Source organism: Odontesthes bonariensis, chromosome 23 (genome assembly GCF_027942865.1).
Source record: "Odontesthes bonariensis isolate fOdoBon6 chromosome 23, fOdoBon6.hap1, whole genome shotgun sequence".
Lineage (NCBI taxonomy): Eukaryota > Metazoa > Chordata > Actinopteri > Atheriniformes > Atherinopsidae > Odontesthes > Odontesthes bonariensis.
Genome location: NC_134528.1, coordinates 14,257,076 through 14,277,372, shown reverse-complemented (window position 1 = coordinate 14,277,372; position 20,297 = coordinate 14,257,076). Strand labels below are relative to the sequence as shown.

At 41.1% G+C, this 20,297-nt stretch overlaps 1 protein-coding gene across 1 annotated transcript in view; it reads left to right on the top strand.

Annotated features, from left to right (window-relative positions):
* LOC142374590 (vinculin) overlaps nt 1–20,297 on the top strand; it is a 31,334-nt gene that overhangs the window by 6,617 nt on the left and 4,420 nt on the right. Inside the window, exons 2-14 of the mRNA XM_075458329.1 lie at nt 6,574–6,644; nt 8,542–8,692; nt 9,464–9,572; nt 9,887–10,009; nt 12,131–12,291; nt 15,898–15,988; nt 16,118–16,265; nt 17,253–17,406; nt 17,515–17,690; nt 18,041–18,231; nt 19,213–19,412; nt 19,840–19,968; nt 20,088–20,237. Coding sequence (XP_075314444.1) covers nt 6,574–6,644; nt 8,542–8,692; nt 9,464–9,572; nt 9,887–10,009; nt 12,131–12,291; nt 15,898–15,988; nt 16,118–16,265; nt 17,253–17,406; nt 17,515–17,690; nt 18,041–18,231; nt 19,213–19,412; nt 19,840–19,968; nt 20,088–20,237 — 1,854 coding nt within the window. The remainder of the gene's footprint in view (nt 1–6,573; nt 6,645–8,541; nt 8,693–9,463; nt 9,573–9,886; nt 10,010–12,130; nt 12,292–15,897; nt 15,989–16,117; nt 16,266–17,252; nt 17,407–17,514; nt 17,691–18,040; nt 18,232–19,212; nt 19,413–19,839; nt 19,969–20,087; nt 20,238–20,297) is intronic.

Sequence of the window (20,297 nt, the reverse complement as noted above, 5' to 3'; positions counted from 1 at the left end):
GCTTTGCCACTGCCAAGTAGGCCATTTGATTTGTGTCTTTCATCACCTCGGACACACCAAGTGTAACTACTTCCTGAACCAAATAGATAAATAACGTTTGACACCACTTGACAGATGTATGATAAAGGCATTGACCTTGAGTGCAACCTTTCTGCTGCCCGTCTGAGTGATTATGAGTCGATTGATATTTGATATCTTGGAATGCAGAACTTGTAAGCTCTGAGAGTGTCGATCAAAGGTTGCCAATGAGGGCAGTGCCATCAAATTGTCATCTGATGGTACCACAAAGTCACTTAAAGTGACAATCAGTGCCTCGCACTTGTGAGGGAACAAACCTCCTTGGATAGTAAAATGCAGTATGTTCTGAAGGGGGCTGGTGCCCCCGCTTGCCAGCATTTTGCCATCATAGATCTTTTTTTGCTCACCATGACTATCACAGCATTGTGCTAACACTGCCCAACATGTGAAAGGCAGGCTCTGTCTTTGCAGCCTCGAGGCTCTCAGACTGGCCTTTCTTCGCCTGGTAGAGGGATGGGTTGCTGTCAACAAAGCCAAGTCTGTTCTAAAGAAGCAGCCACTTTATCAATCTACTTCACAACACAGGGTTTCTACATGGCGCTCTTGGATGGTAAAAGGGACTGTCAGTGTTTCCACTCCAGACTCAAATTTAAAAGGAGACTGACAGCCAGAAGAGCTGTAAAGCAGCATGGAAGAGGATGACACTGAATCTGTGAAAGGTTTAAAAAAAGGAATGTGGAAGTGACCAGCTGTCCTTCTGTAAAGTGGTTTGTTAGATTCTATTAAAGGAGCAGAATATGGTTGTGATCTGGGTTGGGGGTTGCAGCTCACCTCATCTCTGCCTCCTTTCCCATGTTCCCTCCCTTCAGGATCAAATATCAATGAAAAATGCCTTGGGTTTGAGCTGTTTGTCAGTCAACACAGAATTTAAAGATGCCGTACTGGACTGTGGGATATAAAAGATCTCATCTTACCCAGGTGACAAAGTTGGTCTTATTGGTGTCACAAGCATGTGGTCCACGATCACGACAGAGCTCACATTGCCAGAAAAAGGCGAGGCATGACACACTGCTTAGTAACAGCTATAAACATGGTCACAGTTCTATTTTTGCAGCAAATTTGTTGGATCGTTGCAGCTGACTGTTCTTGAACTTCAGACAACAGGATGGGGCTCAATAAGGAAAGAGGAAAAGGAAGACAGCAATGACCTGTTGATTACACCCAGAGCCCTATTTGCTTGGTTTCAGAGATTCCTGCATGATGCTTTGGGGAGAATGACTCAGTGCTCGTTAAATGCAGCTTGCAAGCAGCCGCTGGCTTTCACACAGCTCTCAATAATTCTGTTTCTTCTCCTTAGTTTCGTTTTGCTCGTGTCTAAACTTGACTTGATCTTGTGTAAACATAAGAGTCGTCTTAACAATACGGTTCTGAGATTACTCAGTCAAGTGCAGCAAGCTTTTCAGTCAAAATGGCACTTCAGCATGAGGACAAGGTGTTAGGTGTCTGAGGTCAAAAGGCTATTCCAATTTCGTGAAGTTGCAAAATATGCAGAATATATAAAATTTAGGGCTGTGACTCGATTAAAATTTTTAATCGCGTTAACTACAGGCTTTGAAATTAATTAATCGAAATTAATCGCATTTTAATCGCATATACTTTATCCTTTAGAAAATTAACATTTTCAACAATATTTCAACAAACACAGAACATATCCCTATTTGAAATCTGAATGTAGCATGCATGAAAACACAGTATAGAATCTTGGATGTTAAGCTGCGTTGGGCCCCCGTTAGCTTCCACGCTAGCTGCTACATGTTTAGCGTTGAGGTGATATTTGAGGCTTGATCAGCGGCGGCGCCAGCGATTTTTCGTTGGGGTTGCTATGCAGTTGCTGCATGAATGTGAGGGGTTGCTAGTCAAAACAGCCCCCCCCCCCCCCCCCGCGCGCATCAACGCAACAACGTTACTGACCCATTACTCCACCGTCTGCATGCAGCCTTGCATAGTGTAATGTAGCCTTGCATACTGTAATCTTTAAGTTATCAGCGGAGCTTACTGCTCACAAGCAGACAGATGTCGCACTGTGCGTTGTGGTGGAACAGCTGAAGGTCCAGGGGCAAGACAGCCCCAGCCCGTGTACGCAACCACACACACACACACACACAGGCATACCTGTCCATCTCATTCATTCATAGCCCGTTCACTCAGGATAAAATAGCCAATCCACAAAGGCTACTTTGCCCACTGTGTTCCTCAAATAAGTTTTGATCAACTTCATCTTGGAAAAAAAGAGCTGGGAGTGAATGAGCTACAGTGCGGACTTTCTATTTCATCTCATCTGACGCACAACAGTTGTACAACTTTCAAGAGATAGTTCTACCCGGCGGGCTTCCAACAGTAGCCTGTACAGTGCTAAATCACACAGGCACAACATTACGTTCAAACTTGTTGCTCACACCAGTCTGTCCGCTGCCACAGCGGACACATAGCCTACTCAAGCCAATCTACTCGCATCACATTATGGCAGAGGAAGCACGCTGGCAACCTAACATAAAGTAAAAAGTGTGTCCGTTATTTTCAAAAGATGGTGCTAACTGCACTGACACTAGGCTACTTAGCAAGTAGCTCTAGATAGACTGCAAGCACCTAGAGTCGACTAACAAACCAAGTCACAAGAAGACTATTTGATAATAGTGTTTCGGCGAGCATATGAAAAACAACTGGGATTTCCTACCTTATTTGTGTTACTTGAAGAAGGACATTCTCAAAATCGCCATATTCCAGTTAGAATTGCCAAATATCCATTTAGAATTGCAGTTTAGCTATGTTATGAGTGAATGGGTGCTAAAATGAGAGGAAAACTGTAACATATGACTATTCAAAAACGAATTAAACTGAGAATACAATTAAATAGGGTTTCTATTTATCTCATAAATCTGCTTTATGGAAATATTATTTTAGACCTCCGATTTCCCCGGGAAATTGAGAACAGACGTGATTGGCTGACTGTAGAATGACATCACCACAGCTACTGTAGATCTAGGAACAATGTGGATAGCCGTTTCACCAGTAAAGCTGGTGTTTTATACCTTTCCATATGTATATTTATCAGCTAAAGAACGAAAAACGGGGATAGGCTACCACGCAGCAACATATGTGATTCTTTACTTCTTAATATTGTTGTCGTTGTTGCACTGCACTTCTGTTCTTTGTGAGCAGTAAACCTGCCTCTAGCCCCAAAGTTGGGGTAGCTATGGGGTTGCTGACCACGCTCTTGTCGACGCTTCCATTCGTCTGTATTAAAAAAAAAAAAATAAATAAATAAATAAATAAATTATAGTGTGCGATTAAAATGCGTTATTTTTTTTAACACGCTAATATGTGTGTAGTTAATTAATCGAAATTAACGCGCTAAAGTCCCAGCCCTAATAAAATTGTTTAAAAATGTGTCGCAAGCCACCAAATGCAGCATCTAAAAACCTTTTTTCCAACCAAGAATTGAACAGCCCACAGATGATGTAGAGCAGCGATTACACAGCACAAGCCACAGTCTGCGAAATGCATTTATTTAAGAGGGGATTATTGTCAGCATAAAAGTTCAGATGAAAATTGTCACGTTGTGCTGCTTTCATTGAGTTGATTAATCGTGCAGCTGTTTCATTATCCAAAGAAAATCTACACCCAAATTTACCCGAGTTTACAAAATGTCCCTGAAGAAAGAAGAAGATTCTAAAAATATTTCAACAACAGGAAACTGTTTTGAAGCCCAAAACAAAAGTTCAGTGGGACAGGTCAACTTTAGTTGTTGTTGGCTTTTGTTCAGAGCTACTCATTGGTGGAATGTGAGGGTGGCTTATGCACACTGCCACTTCGCTCTGAGTTGGATAGCTTTATTTGCTTAGCTTTAGATTTTAGTTTGGCACAACCCTTGGCCCTTATTTATTCATTTACCCTTACTCAAAGTCCCTCAGGCCCAGTGAAAAGAGAGTGAGAAATGTATGTCTACTCTGCTCCATTACTGCGTCCACGTCAACCAGCTGGAATGGCTCTGCTACTGCCTGTATCCTGACACGTTAACAAGCTCTCTGGGAATTCTCACCGTAGTGTCAAAACCTAATCTTGAATAACCAAAATTACTAGCAGGAAGTGAGGGTCTTGAAGTTCAACATGGTGATACATGTTGGACATATTTTGGAAGGCTGAATTGAGTGTGTGACAGTGTAGTGTGTACATTTGTGAAAATATTAAGAACAATGGCTGATGATTTTCCTTTTCGGGAGGTGACGCATCTTTTTCAAACTCAGGCTACGGCTACACAAAAACGAAACGAGGGTTTTTTTGAAAACGGGTACGAAAATTATTGTGACCACACGGGGAAGCTTCTGTGTCCTCATGGAAACGATGCAGTACACACGAAACACCTCTAGGTGCGCTGTAAGCCACCCCCACCGGTTACACCAGAACAATAGAAGAAGCAACGCGCATGTGTGTACGCCCCTACTTCTACCAGCGCGAAGCTCACGTTGTTCCTTCAACAACGCCGCTGTAGTTAGCAGTGTCTGCAGCAGTGCTGCTATCAATGTTGTGGGGTCCATGATGATCGCTGTCTGTCCTTGTTGTGTTGTCTTCTTCTTCCGGATTTTGAATGGAAGCCGCTTTTTGTTCTGGTCACTGACGTATGTGTATACGTCACTAGCGTTAGCCATGTGGCTGTGACGCAGATGTAAACGAATCCGTTTTCGCTGTAACAATGGAAACGAAACGACCCCGTTTTCAAATCTTCCCACTCTGGAACCCGTTCTCAAAAACTATCGTTTTGGGGTAGTGGGAACGCCAGCTCCGTGTGGCCGCGACAGCCAAACAATAAGAAAAAGTATCGTTTACAGTGAAAAAACGTTTTTGTGTAGCCGTAGCCTCAGTCTGTACGATCAGTGCCCCACTGTGACCACTTGATCTCTCAGCCATGGCAGCTCGACGTGGGTGAGTTGTGTCTCCCCACAGAGCTGAGGTCATGGTGGGGGAGGTGAGTCATTGTGGCATGTAAAGGAGAGGAGGCGTTCAGCTGCTTTATACATTATAACTGTGCCTCCCCCCTACCTCCAGCAGCTGCCTTGTCGAAATAATGGTTTGCTGGTCAAGTAACCGGACATCACTCTGGAAAACTGCATGATTAAAGGCGAAACTCCCTTAGGAGGAGTAACAAAGTTTTTATTCATGCCTATGAAACGATTCCAATGTATAAACCGTGCTTGAGTTACATAGAATTTGCGAAATACATCTAAACTTGAAACATTACTAAGTCAGAACAGCTGTGGCCCCTCTTATGAAACGCAGTGGTGAACCTTATTGTGTACATATCTTTATGACTGATGATACAATCATCAGATTCCTCAGGGTGTGCCCTGCCTCAACTGTTTAGGCATTTATGATGCAGATGTCTAAATATGAAAGCTGTTTGGCTTCTCATTACAAAGGAAACAAGATAAATAATCTGTTTTTTTTAAAGTTTGTTTAATATCAAATTAACCCATGATTGAAGTTAGAATCATTGACAAACAAGAAGAATTGGTGCCGTTTCTTTGGTTACTGCAGTTAAACATGTTTTGCACTGATTCAGATGAGCTAGTAGACCATTGGATATCTGACCTGGTAGCTATTGGAGGTAGCTGAGATTGCCCATGCTATCGGATAGGAAGGTTACCTGTGGCCTTTATTGGTCAAAGTGAGTCATCTATACCCATCAATGTCACAAGGGAGTGCTTTTATGAGGCATCTAAAGGACTGACAAATATTCACATTAATAAAAATCTGATCCAGTGAAGCCGTTTAATAAACAATATAGCAGTAAACAGATGGTTTATGTGCAGACAGCTGAAATGAAAACACTGCAGCTATCTGCAACACTTAGCAGAAGATATGCAGCACGTGATAAAAATGTCCAGAGCTTCTGACAAAAAAGGCAAACAAAGCTTCTGCAAAAAGCGGATGCAATGTGGCGGCTCAGTTTTGATCGTAATTATAATTGTACTGATGAATTTGATCAGACTCTTTTCCTGCCACACTTCTCTATCTCAATTCTCTCATCTCTAAATAAATTCAGAGATTCTGCATCACCTGTGTTGACATATTAAGGTAGTAATGATCTGCCTGTGGTGCTCACCCATCTCCTGCTGCATCGGGCTCTCACCCACTGTCCCCCCGGAAGAGATGAAAGAGAATGAATGACTAGATATTGATGTCACCTTGAAACTTACTGGATATGACGCACCGAGCCCCTGCTTCAGTCAACAGGTTTATGTTAAATGTTCTTGTGCTCAGATGGCTGATCAAGATTAGTATTCGTGAAAAATTGCTGCATTCATCGCTGCAAAATACTATTACCGTACTTACCATTCGTTATGAATGATCTCAAACAATTTCATCTCTGAATAATAAAGATGATTTTTCTTTTTCTTTAGTTTGCTCTTGTGTTTCTCATTATTTCCCCATTTGCCTTTTTTTTATATATTATAATTGTCTTGTTGTCTTTACTAAGAGAGTTTCTGTATCTTCCAGGTCGGAAAGGAGACTGTACAAACCACGGAGGACCAGATCATGAAAAGGGATATGCCACCAGCTTTTATCAAGTAAGCACCAGAGGATCTCTTGGAACACTTTAAATGCATGCTATGACAAACATCTTAAATGTATATAGATTAAATCACTCTCTCCTGACAGTGTGGAACCCACTAGTTTCTCTTTGGCTCTCTGTTTTTCTCTTTATCTGTTGCAGTAATGGCTGGCTGTGTCCAGGCAAAGGTCAGACATGGCATGTTAAGTGCCTCAGAGTCTTGCTCTGGTGTAACTGAAATACTTCTTATCTGGGAGGAGTTCCTTTGCCCATTAGGAGGGGGGCTATATAAGTCACTAGAGTCACTTGCTACTGCTTTATGTTTTTGGTTGACATATAAAAGAAGAACATTTCTCTAGAAAAGAGAAATCATTCATTTAAAATCATTAAAATCATTTAATTCTTCTGTCACTCAGTCTTTCAGTGATTCTTATCAAATCGGATACTATAGTCAAGTGGGGAAAAGACGAATCGGGGAGCCGCCAAGGTCAGGGATGGCAGGCAACAGGTTGTCAGGCTCCACACATTTGGTGCCTCAAAGTCACATCGTCACCCTGTCGTCATCCATCAGCACATGTGCTGGAATGCATCTCCATCACTAATTATAGTGTCTGCTGGGGTCCGGTTATTGCATGGCTGTTTATATGTAGTGCACGCTGAAGGACACTGCTGGCTCACACCATAGAGACTCACACATTAGCTTTAATGTCATGAGCACACATGGGCCTTTCTTTTTAAGGAAACCTAATTCTAAAGACAAAATGGAAACTGAGTTCCTTCTGTTTTGCTCCTTTGCAACGCTTAATGTGTGGAAAATGGCAAGAACTGTAGCTCGTTCCAACAATTAGGCCATAGGCAAAAGTAGGAAGTCTGCATACTGTGGGAATTGGAACACGTGTTGTTTCTTGGCTTGTTGCCTGTTTCCATGTGCAGAATGCTTGTTGATACAATGCTGGTGGCATGTATGACACTGAATCGCATTGCTGAGCCTGCAGATTTTGCTGCTCTGGAGACCACTGAGTGCATCACACCCAGGAGGCAACTATATCAATCATTTACCGTTCCGTGGAAGCTGGTGTTAAATGGGTCCACAGCCAATCAGAGTAGAGCTTTACACTTCCTATGAAAGCAAATAAACTTCTTTTCATGAGATAAATAAGTTGGCCTTGAAAGGGCTTTTAGTCAGAATCTAATCAGATTTCATTGCATATTCAGTATAATTATTTAAACATAATGGTTTGGGTTTTTTTGACAATTTTCTTAGAATAATCAAGTGTTAATCTTCATGTGTTAAAAGCTGTGGCAGACTTCTCTGAATGTGCCTTCACAGTAAGGATGGAGAAGACACAATTCAACCTGGACTCATTCTGAAGGAAATGGTGTCTTGTGTGTGCTCTGTTGGAAGCTCAGTGTCAACCGTGTGAATATACTTGAGCTGCTCATCACTCACCTTGTTGAGGAAGGAAGTTACTGTCCCACGTGTTATGGTGACTAAGTCTGAAATAAGCTGTTTGCATGATGTTTGAGCTTTGTGTTGTGGGTGTGAAATTTTCTTACCAGATTAGTTATTTCACAACACTTTATAGTTATGTAGGCTATAATTTTTGTCAGGCCTTGACTACCTTTGGTTGTTATGGAGGGTGCTATGCGATCATTTAATTTGGCTTCCACAGTAGTATTTGCATAAAATGTTACGAGACGCGCACGAGAAAAGGAAATGAAACAAAGTTACATTTTCACAGCAGCTGCTTTTCCATGCGTCTTTGCTGCTGGCAATTTACTGTTCCCACTTTTATTGTCCATCTGGCTTCCAAAGGGCTATGTATCATCAGCATGACTTGTATGGATTTTTGTATTTATCTTATCTTTTTTCTTAACTGATCTCTAAATGAAGCAAATTCTGCTTTCAATAGAGTGGAGAATGCATGCACGAAGCTGGTGCAAGCTGCCTCCATGCTTAAAGCTGATCCATATTCTGTTCCTGCTCGGGACTACCTCATCGATGGCTCTCGGGGCATTCTATCTGGAACCTCTGACCTGCTCCTGACTTTTGATGAGGCAGAGGTATTTATTCATTATTAGATTATTTTTTTTTGTCAACCAGCAGAAATGTACTAGCTTATGGAGGATGGAATTTGATTAGATTAGTTCCAGGTATTTATGTCGCAGTTTCCTACTTTATAAGGGTTTGCCCCCACTGACCAGAAGCCTTTTTGAATTTGATGATGGTTTAATGATTAATTGAGCTGAGGTTGAAGGGCTTCAGCGACTGGAGTGTGGCAGAGAAGTGCTGTCACAACCTCTTGTGGTATAAATATAGAAACCATTCCTGTCCTCCTCTTGCTCCTGGGCACCATAGTGCCTATAAAGGAGACAGAATGCTTGATAAATATGCTGGGGGGAACTCTCCATATCTCTTATAGAAACATTTCCTAAATCTTGAATGGGACAGAGGTGTCATCCATCAAGCCCATCCTTCTTTTCCGCTCTGGGATGTAGAGAAGTTGCAGATCAGCGCTCTGGAAGCACATATCAGGCATCCTGACACGTCTGCAGTAGTCAGCTAGAGTCATCAGTCAGCAGTGCCATCATGTTTTGCAGTGTGGCTCAGGGATCTCTATGCAGGGAAGTGGTGACTCCAGCAGTTCACATAAAACTGAAGTGAAGCAGGACAAAGGGGCTGGAATGTCAGCAGGCAGCATTATAAACACATAATTACAAGGAATGTGAGGTGGAGGGGTTTCAAACTGTGTTTGCAGAATCACTTATCGCTGATAATATATTGTTTTTTTTAAAAATTGCTTTTGTTGTCATTTTATCCAAACGTCATCATAGGTCCGCAAAATAATCCGCGTGTGCAAAGGCATCCTGGAGTATCTGACCGTAGCTGAGGTGGTGGAGACGATGGAGGACTTGATCACATACACAAAGAACCTGGGACCAGGTCGGTCGATGTTAAGGAAATGATTTTGCTGAACAGATTCAGAACTAACTTTGAGCTTTAGTGATAGAAAAATAAATCTATCTATGAATAAATCTCAATTAAATGTTGTAACACAAGTAATACAAAGTTACATCCTGAATTTATAATGCAAGATGATTAAAAGAAACAACAACGAACAAAATCTTTAATAAACCATGAAAAAGTTTCATGTTTCCTTTTAAAGTGTCTTATAGGGAAACGGGCGAGTGTGATTGTCCTAAAGTAGCACTTAAAGCCTGATATCTAATTAAATGTAATATGTTGCATGTTGTTAGGTATGACAAAGATGGCAAAGATGATAGATGAGCGACAGCAGGAGCTCACACACCAGGAACATCGTGTGATGCTGGTAAACTCTATGAACACAGTAAAGGAGCTACTGCCCATCCTCATCTCAGGTAATTGCACCGTACCCTCACAGGAGATTCTTTCATCTGTCAAGTTTCACTTTACACGTATTATTTAGCAAATACACAACTTTAGGCTGCAAGTTTTCATTGAAATATGCATTTATTTATCGCGAGTTCTGTTTTTTTTTTTTTTTTTTTCAAAGTCAAAGTCAACTTTATTGTCAGATCTGTATACGTACAGGACATACACAGGCTTGAAATGACGTTTCTCTCAAACTCAATAGTGCAGCGCAGCGGTAGCATTTAACTTAACTTAACTTAACACAAGGCAGAAATAAACTATGGTAACCGGTAAACAGATTGACAGCACAATACAGTCCCCTCCAAAAGTATTGGAACAGCAAGGCAAATTCCCTTGTTTTTGTTTTTCACTGAAGACATTTGGGTTTAAGATCAAAAGATGGGAATGAGACAAGAGTTCAGAATGTCAGCTTTTATTTCCTGGTATTTACATCTAGATGCGTTAAACAACTTAGGATATATCACCATTTGTATTACACCACAGCATTTTTTAGGTGAGCAAAAGTAAAGGAACAAATAATCTTAAAGTAAGTAACATTTAATATTTGGTGGCATAACCCTTGATTGCAATAACTGCCTCAAGCCTGCGACCCATCGACATCACCAAACTGTTGCATTCTTCCTTTGTGATGCTATTCAAGGCTTTTACCGCAGCTTCTTTCAGTTCTTGTTTGTTTCGGGGGGTTTCCCCCTTCAGTCTCCTCTTCAGGAGGTGAAATGCATGTTCTATCGGGTTAAGGTCAGGTGATTGACTTGGCCAGTCTAAAACCTTCCACTTTTTCCCCCTGATGAAGTCCTTTGTTTTATTGGCAGTGTGCTTTGGGTCATTGTCCTGCTGCATGATAAAATTCCTCCCGATTAGTTTGGATGCATTTCTCCGTAAATTGGCAGACAAAATGTTTCTGTACACTTCGGAATTCATTCTGCTGCTACCATCATCAGTTACATCATCAATAAATATTAATGAGTCCGTTCCAGAAGCGGCCATGCATGCCCAAGCCATGACATTACCTCCACCATGCTTCAGGATCATAAGCAGTTCCTTTCTTTCTCCACACTTTGGCCTTTCCATCACTTTGGTAGAGATCAATCTTGGTCTCATCAGTCCATAAGATTGTGTTCCAGAACTTTTGCGGCTCATCTCTGTACTTCTTTGCAAATTTCAATCTGGCCTTCCGATTCTTACTGCTGATGAGTGGTTTGCATCTTGTGGTATGGCCTCTATATTTCTGCTCTCGGAGTCTTCTTCGAACAGTGGATTGTGATACCTTCACCCCTGCACTGTGGAGGTCGTTGGTGATGTCACTTACTGATGTTTTGGGGTTTTTCTTCACAGCTCTCACAATATTTCTGTCATCAACTACTGTTGTTTTCCTTGGCCGACCTGTTCGACGTCTGTTGCTCAGTACACCAGTAGTTTCTTTCTTTTTCAGGACATTCCAAATTGTTGTGCTTGCTATGCCCAATGTTTGTCCAATGGCTCTGATTGATTTTCCTTCTTTTCTAAGCTTCAAAATGGCTTGCTTTTCTCCCATAGACAGCTCTCTGGTCTTCATGTTGGTTTATCCTCTTTAACAAGAAATTCAGTCTTTATAGGTTTAAACATGCAGAGCTATTTAATGTTTGAACAATCAACCTTAAAGGCAACACCTGGTCAACAAGAAACACCTGTCAGTCACATGTTCCAATAGTTTTGCTCACTTGAAAAATGTGTGGGTTCAAACAAAGGGTGGTATGTCCTGAGTTGTTTAACACATCTAGATGTAAATACCAGGAAATAAAAGCTGACATTCTGAACTCTTGTCTCATTCTCATCTTTTGATCTTAAACCCAAATGTCTTCAGTGAACAACAAAAACAAGGGAATTTGCCTTGCTGTTCCAATACTTTTGGAGGGGACTGTATGTGTGTGTGTGTGTGTGTGTGTGTGTGTGTGTGTGTGTGTGTGTATATATGTGTGTGTATATATACATATATATATATATATATATATATATATATATATATATATACACACACACACACACACACACACACACACACACAAAGTCTCTGATATTGACATCAGAAGTACATTTTTTCATTTCAGGTATCAAAATCTTTGTAACAACCAAGACTTCTGGCAGCCAGGGTGTGGAAGAGGCCTTGAAGAACCGTAACTTCACTTTTGAGAAGATGAGTGCTGAGATAAATGAGATCATCAGAGTGCTGCAGCTTACATCCTGGGATGAAGATGCCTGGGCCAACAAGGTGCGTGCAATAAATTAATTTTGTCTAGGACCATGAAACTCAAACTTTCTCATTATTAACGTGATAGATATGCTAAATAGTTCTCTTAGCAGTTTAACCTTTTATTTAGGCTGGTAAAGCTTCACTGACATTTAAAATTTCTGGTCAAGATAGAAGCAGCACAATTTACCAGGCTTACAGACATGCATGCAGATGAACATTATATAAAGTTTCCTTGAAAAATGCACAAGAATGCCTTTCAAAACAACATAAAATAGCAGGACTCCAAAGTCATAATCAATATCAGTTATCATATGGAGATTTTTTTAATCTAAAGAAGTACATTATTGTGTCTCCCAAGTCTTTTAATCAGATAAGCTCCTTGAGATTCAAGTAGTTATGCAAAGTATTCTAAGCAGAGGGAGTAAAACACTAAAAGGCTCTTTCCCTGGAAACAAATTGCCGGAATAAGTTCTGGGAGTGTAAATGATAATATCGCATGTTTTCTTGATGAATGCTGAAGATGTAAAGAAATGATATGACACCAAGAATAGTCCCCTAAATATGAACATGCTAGTTCAATAGACAGACTTGAGCATGTAAAAGAAATCAGTGGCAGGAGATTTAAAATGTATTATAAATCTCTGTACTCTGAACACAGCTAGCACAGATGTAAACCTTCTGGTAAACTACTGTTCTTTTGCAGTGAAAATATGGCACGACATGCTAAAATAAAAGCAATTAAAAGTATTCCTTTGAACCGCTTGCTGGTGGTGTGGCCAAAAAAAGAGAGAGAGAGAGAGAGATTTGTAATATATTTATTAGGATGCAGATGTATTCAAAAAATGTAATGCAAAAACTAGAATACAGAGCCATGAAAGGTGTCAGCAGGTGGAGATGGACTGGTTTTTATTTTGCATTTGAAAACATGAGTTTTGTTTAGTCAGCATTCAAAGCAAATTGAAATTCATATATGGTACATACTGAATACAGGTTGACAGCTGACAGAGAGCTTAATTTGTTTTGGATGTGAAGCAGTCGTGTCTCTCCCCCCCCCCCCCCCCCCGAGTCCTATGCATAAAAGTGAAAAATTTGCATTTAAAACAGTTTGATCAAGCCATGGTCCCCTGGACAGATGTATCGCTCCACTGTACTGAAGGCCAGAAGTAACACATCCTGCTTATTTGAACCAATATTTTTGCTCTGACAGTCCTGCACTGATTAGTCTTTGCCTTGCATCACGCATCGGGCTTACGAGGCTACAAAATATAGCTTGTTGTGTATCCTTTAGTGTAGGGATTTACTAAATTTGTGATACATACCTTGCCTGCAAAATAAGTAATGAAAAACGAGATGTTCATACAGTAAATATGCAGACAGAAAAAGAATTGCCCTTTGAAATGTTCAAGGTGTTGAAAGTTTGTTTTTGTGCATTCCTAATTAGAATCAAATGGAAACTGTTTTTAGAAACAAAAGCTGAGTTGTTTCCATCCCTCACTCTTCTGTGCTCTCACACCATTCCACAGTTATTGCATTAAGCCAGAGCCTTGAACAAATGAGGTTTTCATTTGTTGCAGGACGGCTTTATATCAGTGTTGCAGCAGTGAATATTTTTACTATATTCAAGCCTGCAAGGAGATGATCAGGTCCTTTTTTTTTTAAAAATGTTTTTCACACTTCATAAACTACTTCTTTCCTGTCCCGAGACTGTCTGAAACATCTCTTGCCAGAGCCTCTTCTCTCTTTGTTGACACTGTATTTTTTCGTTGCTTTTAGTTTGTGTGTGTGTGGTTGAAGTTTGTATTCATGTCGTTTCTTCTTATTGTTTTGTTCTCCCTTCACTCCCTGTAGAAGGTAAGCCTCACCTCGGTTGCTCCCTGGTTGTGCAGCAGCATGTCTGACAGATGAGTGTGCCGTTTGGTGCTTTGTTCTGCCATTGCGTGTTTCTGAATTGTGAGGCAGTTATGAAGCTGACTTGACTATTCGTTGAGTGATATCCCAGTTTGAATATTTTGTGCTACCAGTGGTGTGGGGCTTTATTGTTTCAGTTTTAAGCAGGTTGAATTGCTGACATGTTGATTTGTGCAGTGTTTTTTTTTTGTTTTTGTTTTTGTTTTTTTTTCTTTTAGGATTCCTTTCGCTTCATCACATGACATTGTATCAACATCTGTGTGTCCCCCTCCAATGACATTCAAACCTGCCTCTATCCTTGGCTTGTTAGGTTACTGATTCACCTGACTCATGCAATATTGACTTTTGTTGTCATTAAGGAGAATTCTCTGAGGGTTCATCTCTTCCTGCCATGAACATCAGGTTTCTCTTGATGGAGGAGAGCACATAGAAATTCTGATATGGATTTTGCTGTGTGAATGGCTAGATTTCTGTTTTAATCCAACAGATGTGGCCTAGTTTTCTCACAAATCAACATTTTTACGATCACTTAACATTCACTGTTCCTGTTGTTGATACATTGAGTCACACCAAGTCTAATGTTGGAATATAACCATCCCTCGTGTTTGATTACAGGTTTGGATGAATGTGTGTTTGCAATTGATTTTGGAGCAAAAATCCTAATTCCATCTGTCTTTCTAGTTACTTAACTGGCTTTTTCCACACTCGCACACAGATGGTTAGAACAGGATAGCAGCTGCATGTTGAGCATGTTTGAGCAGTAAGCTAATACACCCACGCAGCTCTGATGTCACAAAACACCTTTGGACTTTCTGCTTTTTTTTCCCACTTCACCATTTAGGTCTCTTACACCACACTTATTTTTTTTCGCACTAACATGCCTGTTACGCATTAGCCTTTACTTCAAAGAGAACTTCATTGTGATGGCACAGACGTAGTTTATTATAAACCTTTATTTAAAATAAAAGTCTTTTAGCTTGATTTGCTTTGGAACCCTTTTCTCTGTGATGATGACTCAAGCTGCAGTAGAACAAGTTGTTTTTTTCTGAATAGGAAAAAATAATCTTTGTTAATAGGAAATAAGCTAACTCAACCTCTCATCCCTTTTCTCTGGTCTTCTGCCTTGCTCTGTGTTCCACAGGACTCTGCTTTGTTTGGTAGTCTTTGGCAATGAGAGGTCTCATTGTTGAACAAGTTACTGTTGGATAGATTGTTGTATTTCCATCTGGCTCTGAATGAGATACAACAGGGAGTCGTTTGGCTTTCATAACATGACACGCTTTGTATGGGCCATGGCAAAAAAAAAAAAAGACGGAAATGGCTTGCTTTGTGTTGTTGGTGTTTCTGACGGATGTCATCGATGCTGCACGTGCTATTTGACAAATGTTTCCTTAACTGAAATACTTAAATATTGGAGTTTGTTAATGACATCAACCTGAACTAGGGGATAAACCATTAGTGAGAAAAAAAGACTCAAAGTTCAGTTTCAATGAATCGTGACTTAATTTCTTGATATGACTGTCATTGTGTGCCATGACGTTAACATTCCCACAGAATGTTACGGAAATATTGACTCTAAAAATGCATGTTTATTAGAGAAGATGTCTAATACGGTTTGATTAAAGCATTGAACAGCGTCTTTTATTATATTAATTTTCCTTTGTTTAATTGATTCCCTGTAAGACATTGGTTTATTCTCTGCTTTCTAACCTAAAGGACACAGAGGCCATGAAGAGGGCCCTGGGGCTCATTGATTCCAAGATGGCTCAGGCTAAGAACTGGCTGAAGGATCCAAATGCCCAACCAGGTAAAACAAACACATCCATGCTGCTGCATTAAACAATTCATTCTGCTTCTAGTCACACCTTATGGCTGATGACCCAATTTAATTTAGTGACATCACTGGGATGTCTGACCTCCTTTGTTTTGGTTCCAGGGGATGGAGGCGAGCAGGCCATCCGGCAGATCCTGGATGAAGCTGGTAAAGTTGGTGAACTATGTGCAGGCAAGGAGCGCAGAGACATACTTGGCACAGCCAAGACTCTGGGCCAGATGACTGACCAGGTGTCTGATATGAGGGCCAGGTACAATAGTCACCATTACTGCTTTGCTTTTTTTCTGTGTTGCTGCCAGGACGAGATCATTTTCCCAATATAGAATAGAATAGAAAAATACTTTATTTAATATGTCACTCAGTCCATATCTTTCGTTACATGTTCAGTTCGAGAGCTCCTACATTTAGTGTTTTTGGAATAAATGCTTCTCTTATTAAGTAGTTTCAGTTTTCATCCCTATAGGCTGAGTGGTGTAATGCAGTAAGCATATTAGAAGGGTTTATCATGTGTAAGAGGAGAAGTGTTATCCCTCTGATATGAGATCTGATTGTCACCAGAGACCCTGAGCCAGGCTAGATTAAAAGCAGCTGTCTGCTATTAATCCATAATCTACTTTCAGCCCCTGTTAAATCCATTCTTTTGAAAACTAAGAGATGCCTCTGAGCCATGTCTGGAAATAGAGGTATTAAGTTTAAACTTTTCAGTGAAAGAACCCAGAGAACCAGCAACTGTGGTTGCACTTTGGAAGCTCGTTTGGACCAAACAGTTGTAGGGGCTCCCTGAGGGTTATGGGGATTGGGAGCTCCCTGAAGAACAACCTTCATGGGCTTTTTTTTTTTCTCTGTTTGCACTCGCACAACTGATGGGATCGCTGAAGTGATATTATTGCCGGTGGGTAGTGGATGAGTCAAAATCACATTGTAATCGGTTGCTTATATGTTCAATAAACCTAGTGGCAGTGCTTCCCTGTACACTCAGTCTATTGCTGTACACTTTCTTTATCTAGACCTGTCACAGTGCAGCTACATCACAGATTGTTCCCCTCATGTTAGGAAAGCTCCCATAAGTATGGGGCAGAAAAAAAAAACCCTGGTTAAGATTTTCTATGAATAACAATTGAGTGTAGTTCCTGTGGTGCAGGGGGGGCGTGTTTCAGTCATTATAAAAACAATAACAAAAAAGTCCTGTGGCCAAAAATGCCTGATGGTATCCATGTGTTTTTTTCGTCCTCGCCAGAGGTCAAGGAGCATCCCCACCTGCCATGCAGAAGGCACAGCAGGTTTCCCAGGGGCTCGATGTGCTCACGGGTAAAGTGGAAAATGCTGCTCGCAAACTGGAGGCCATGACAAACTCAAAGCAGGCCATCGCCAAAAGGATTGATGCTGCACAAGTGAGTCATTAGAACTTAGGTGACAGCTCCCAAAGCATGGATTCAAACGTCATTTTATGGTGTCTTGGTCGTTTTTGATTTGCTTATTTGTGTGTTGTCCTCCCGCAGAGCTGGCTCGCAGATCCTAATGGCGGCCCAGAGGGGGAAGAGAATATCAAGGCCCTGCTCACTGAGGCCAGAAAAATTGCTGACATGTGTGAGGACCCCAAAGAAAGAGAGGACATATTGCGCTCAATGGGAGAGCTCGCTGCCATGACTGCCAAGCTATCTGATCTCAGGAGACAGTAAGTTGATGATTGCCTGGGATGTGAGCTCGGTTTATGCTGGCTTTGTATTTCTGTGTTCAACCCTTAGGTGATTGGCCACCGTCTGGGAAAAAAAAAAAAAAGAAAAGTGGCTCAAACATTTTCACTTAGTATTTGAATCAGTTTGAGACTGTAAACATCAACGTTTAAGTGTTTATCTGTTAAGTGTTGTTAATGTTATCTGTTACTTGGAAACTGTTTTCATATGTGTGTAAATTTGAGAGAAAAAAAACTGTTATTTTTCTGATATACAAAAAGATGGCTGTTGGTCATACAGACCCCATTCCAGTCATATTATTGTGATGAATGAAGTGGATAATTCCTTATAGGGGTAAAGGTGATACGCCTGAGGCTAGAGCTTTGGCCAAACAGATAGCAACAGCCCTACAGAACCTGCAGTCCAAGACCAACAAGGCTGTGGCCAACAGCAGGCCTGCAAAAGCGGCTGTTCACTTGGAAGGAAAGATTGAGCAGGCGCAGCGTTGGATTGACAACCCCACCGTGGATGACAGTGGTGTGGGTGAGTTTGGCTTTTATACTCCCCAATTTCTTTGTCTCGCTGTCTTCCTCTCATTATCCATGACATTCCTCCCACTGTTTCTGCGGCTTGATTGCAGACCGTACACTTTGTGAACATGCCCTTCTGTGTCATTCTTTGGTTTTGCCCTGGCTCCAAAAATCCTGAACAACATCTAACATGTTTACAATAGAGCCGAGTGCTGGCTGCTCTAAGAATGGTTTAGGTATAATTGAGGAATACATAACATGAGATTATACAGAAAAAGACTTGCCAAATGGTAATGTCCCAAAGCTACTCAGGAACCATTTATTGCAGCAGTGATGCAAAAAATATGATGATCACCAATGGATTTGATCAGTGGATTTACTAGAAATGTACATTTAAGTCAACTGGTAAAAATAAGAAAAGGAATTAAATGAACTGAGCTAAACTTGCCACAGAATTGTGGGAAGTGGGTTTTGGTCTCTTGGGGAGGAGCAAAACTGTTAATGACAGAGTGTGCTGGATATGTAACAAGAACATCATTGTCAAATGTGACATAATAATTGTTTACAATGATCTTTTGGTTTTTTAAACAGTTGTTGGAAGCCAAAATTAAAATTCATTTTTGTCAGACCACAACAGTCCATTGAACTTCCATTGAACTCGTACAAAAACTGAAGCAGAGAGAACTTTTTATATTTCTTTTATTAGGGAAAATGTGAAAAACTGCATGGTGCCAGCCCCATTTTTATGTTTTTTTTTGTTTTACATGATATTATCTGTTCATGTCTTCTGGCTTTGTTAAAACAAACTGTCGGACAATATTACGTTGGGTGTTGTTGTAGTCACATTTCACTGTTTGGGGGGGGACAAGATCACTATCAGTGGGCTAGTGGAATTTTTGTGATAGTGTTATCAGTGTTGATGCATCCAAAAGTAATTAATTTAACCAGCAAAATGTTTTGACGTGTAAGTAAGTATATGTGTGTGCGTTTTCAGGCCAGGCAGCCATCCGTGGCCTGGTGGCAGAGGGCCGTAGGCTGGCCAACGCTCTGCCGGGCCCGTACAGGCAGGAGCTGCAGGGCAAGTGTGAGCTGGTAGAGCAGCTCATGGCCCAGCTGGCTGACCTGGCCGCGCGCGGTGAAGGGGACTCCCCTCAGGCACGTGCTGTGGCTCAGCAGCTCCAGGAGGCCTTAAAAGTAAGACTGCCAACACTTCAGGGTCGTTCTCATTAAGAGTTGTAGCTTTACTGTGATAGGTCGGGATTAAAACATTGACGCAGAGAGAACCCCCTCTGCTGGTTAGTTGAAGTAGAGGAAACGCACAGCTGTTCACTGTTTGTATATCCACATCAGATTTATTTCTGGTCCTGTTGGAAAATAAAACTGAAGACAGAGATAACAAAATGTAATCTATTGATTATTAAAACAAAGTCCTACATTTGAATTAGATTTACTTTTTTAAATGTATCTGCATGTAGATGCATTAAAAGATTAAATGTTGTTGTTCCCGGGAATTTTTGGTGGAACACCCCACCCCAGGCTATTTAAGTTCATGTGCTGTAACCTCAGTGAAGACTGTGTGAAGGTACGGGTTGGCGGTAACATCTATATGTCCTCCTCTCAGGACTTGAAAGGAAAGATGCAGGAAGCAATGACTCAGGAGGTGTCTGACATCTTCAGTGACACAACAACCCCCATCAAGTTACTGGCAGTGGCTGCTACCGCCCCTCTTGATGCTCCCAACAGAGATGAGGTCAGTGGCACACTCACTCTGCTCCTCACTGTGATCTCATATGATAATATTTATAAGCATGAGTGCTGTGTTATTTCCAACTCCACTTTCAAATACTTGATTTGCTTGTTTGTGTGTAGGTATTTGAAGATAGAGCTGCCAACTTTGAGAACCACGCCAATAAGCTTGGCGCCACAGCAGAGAAGGCTGCTGCTGTTGGCACCGCTAACAAGAGCACAGTGGAGGGAATCCAGGCTGCCGTCAAGTCGACAAGAGACTTAACACCACAAGTATGACATGGTTCAGCGTTTCTATCGGTTTCTGTTTGTGTCTGTGCTCCACGCTGCAGC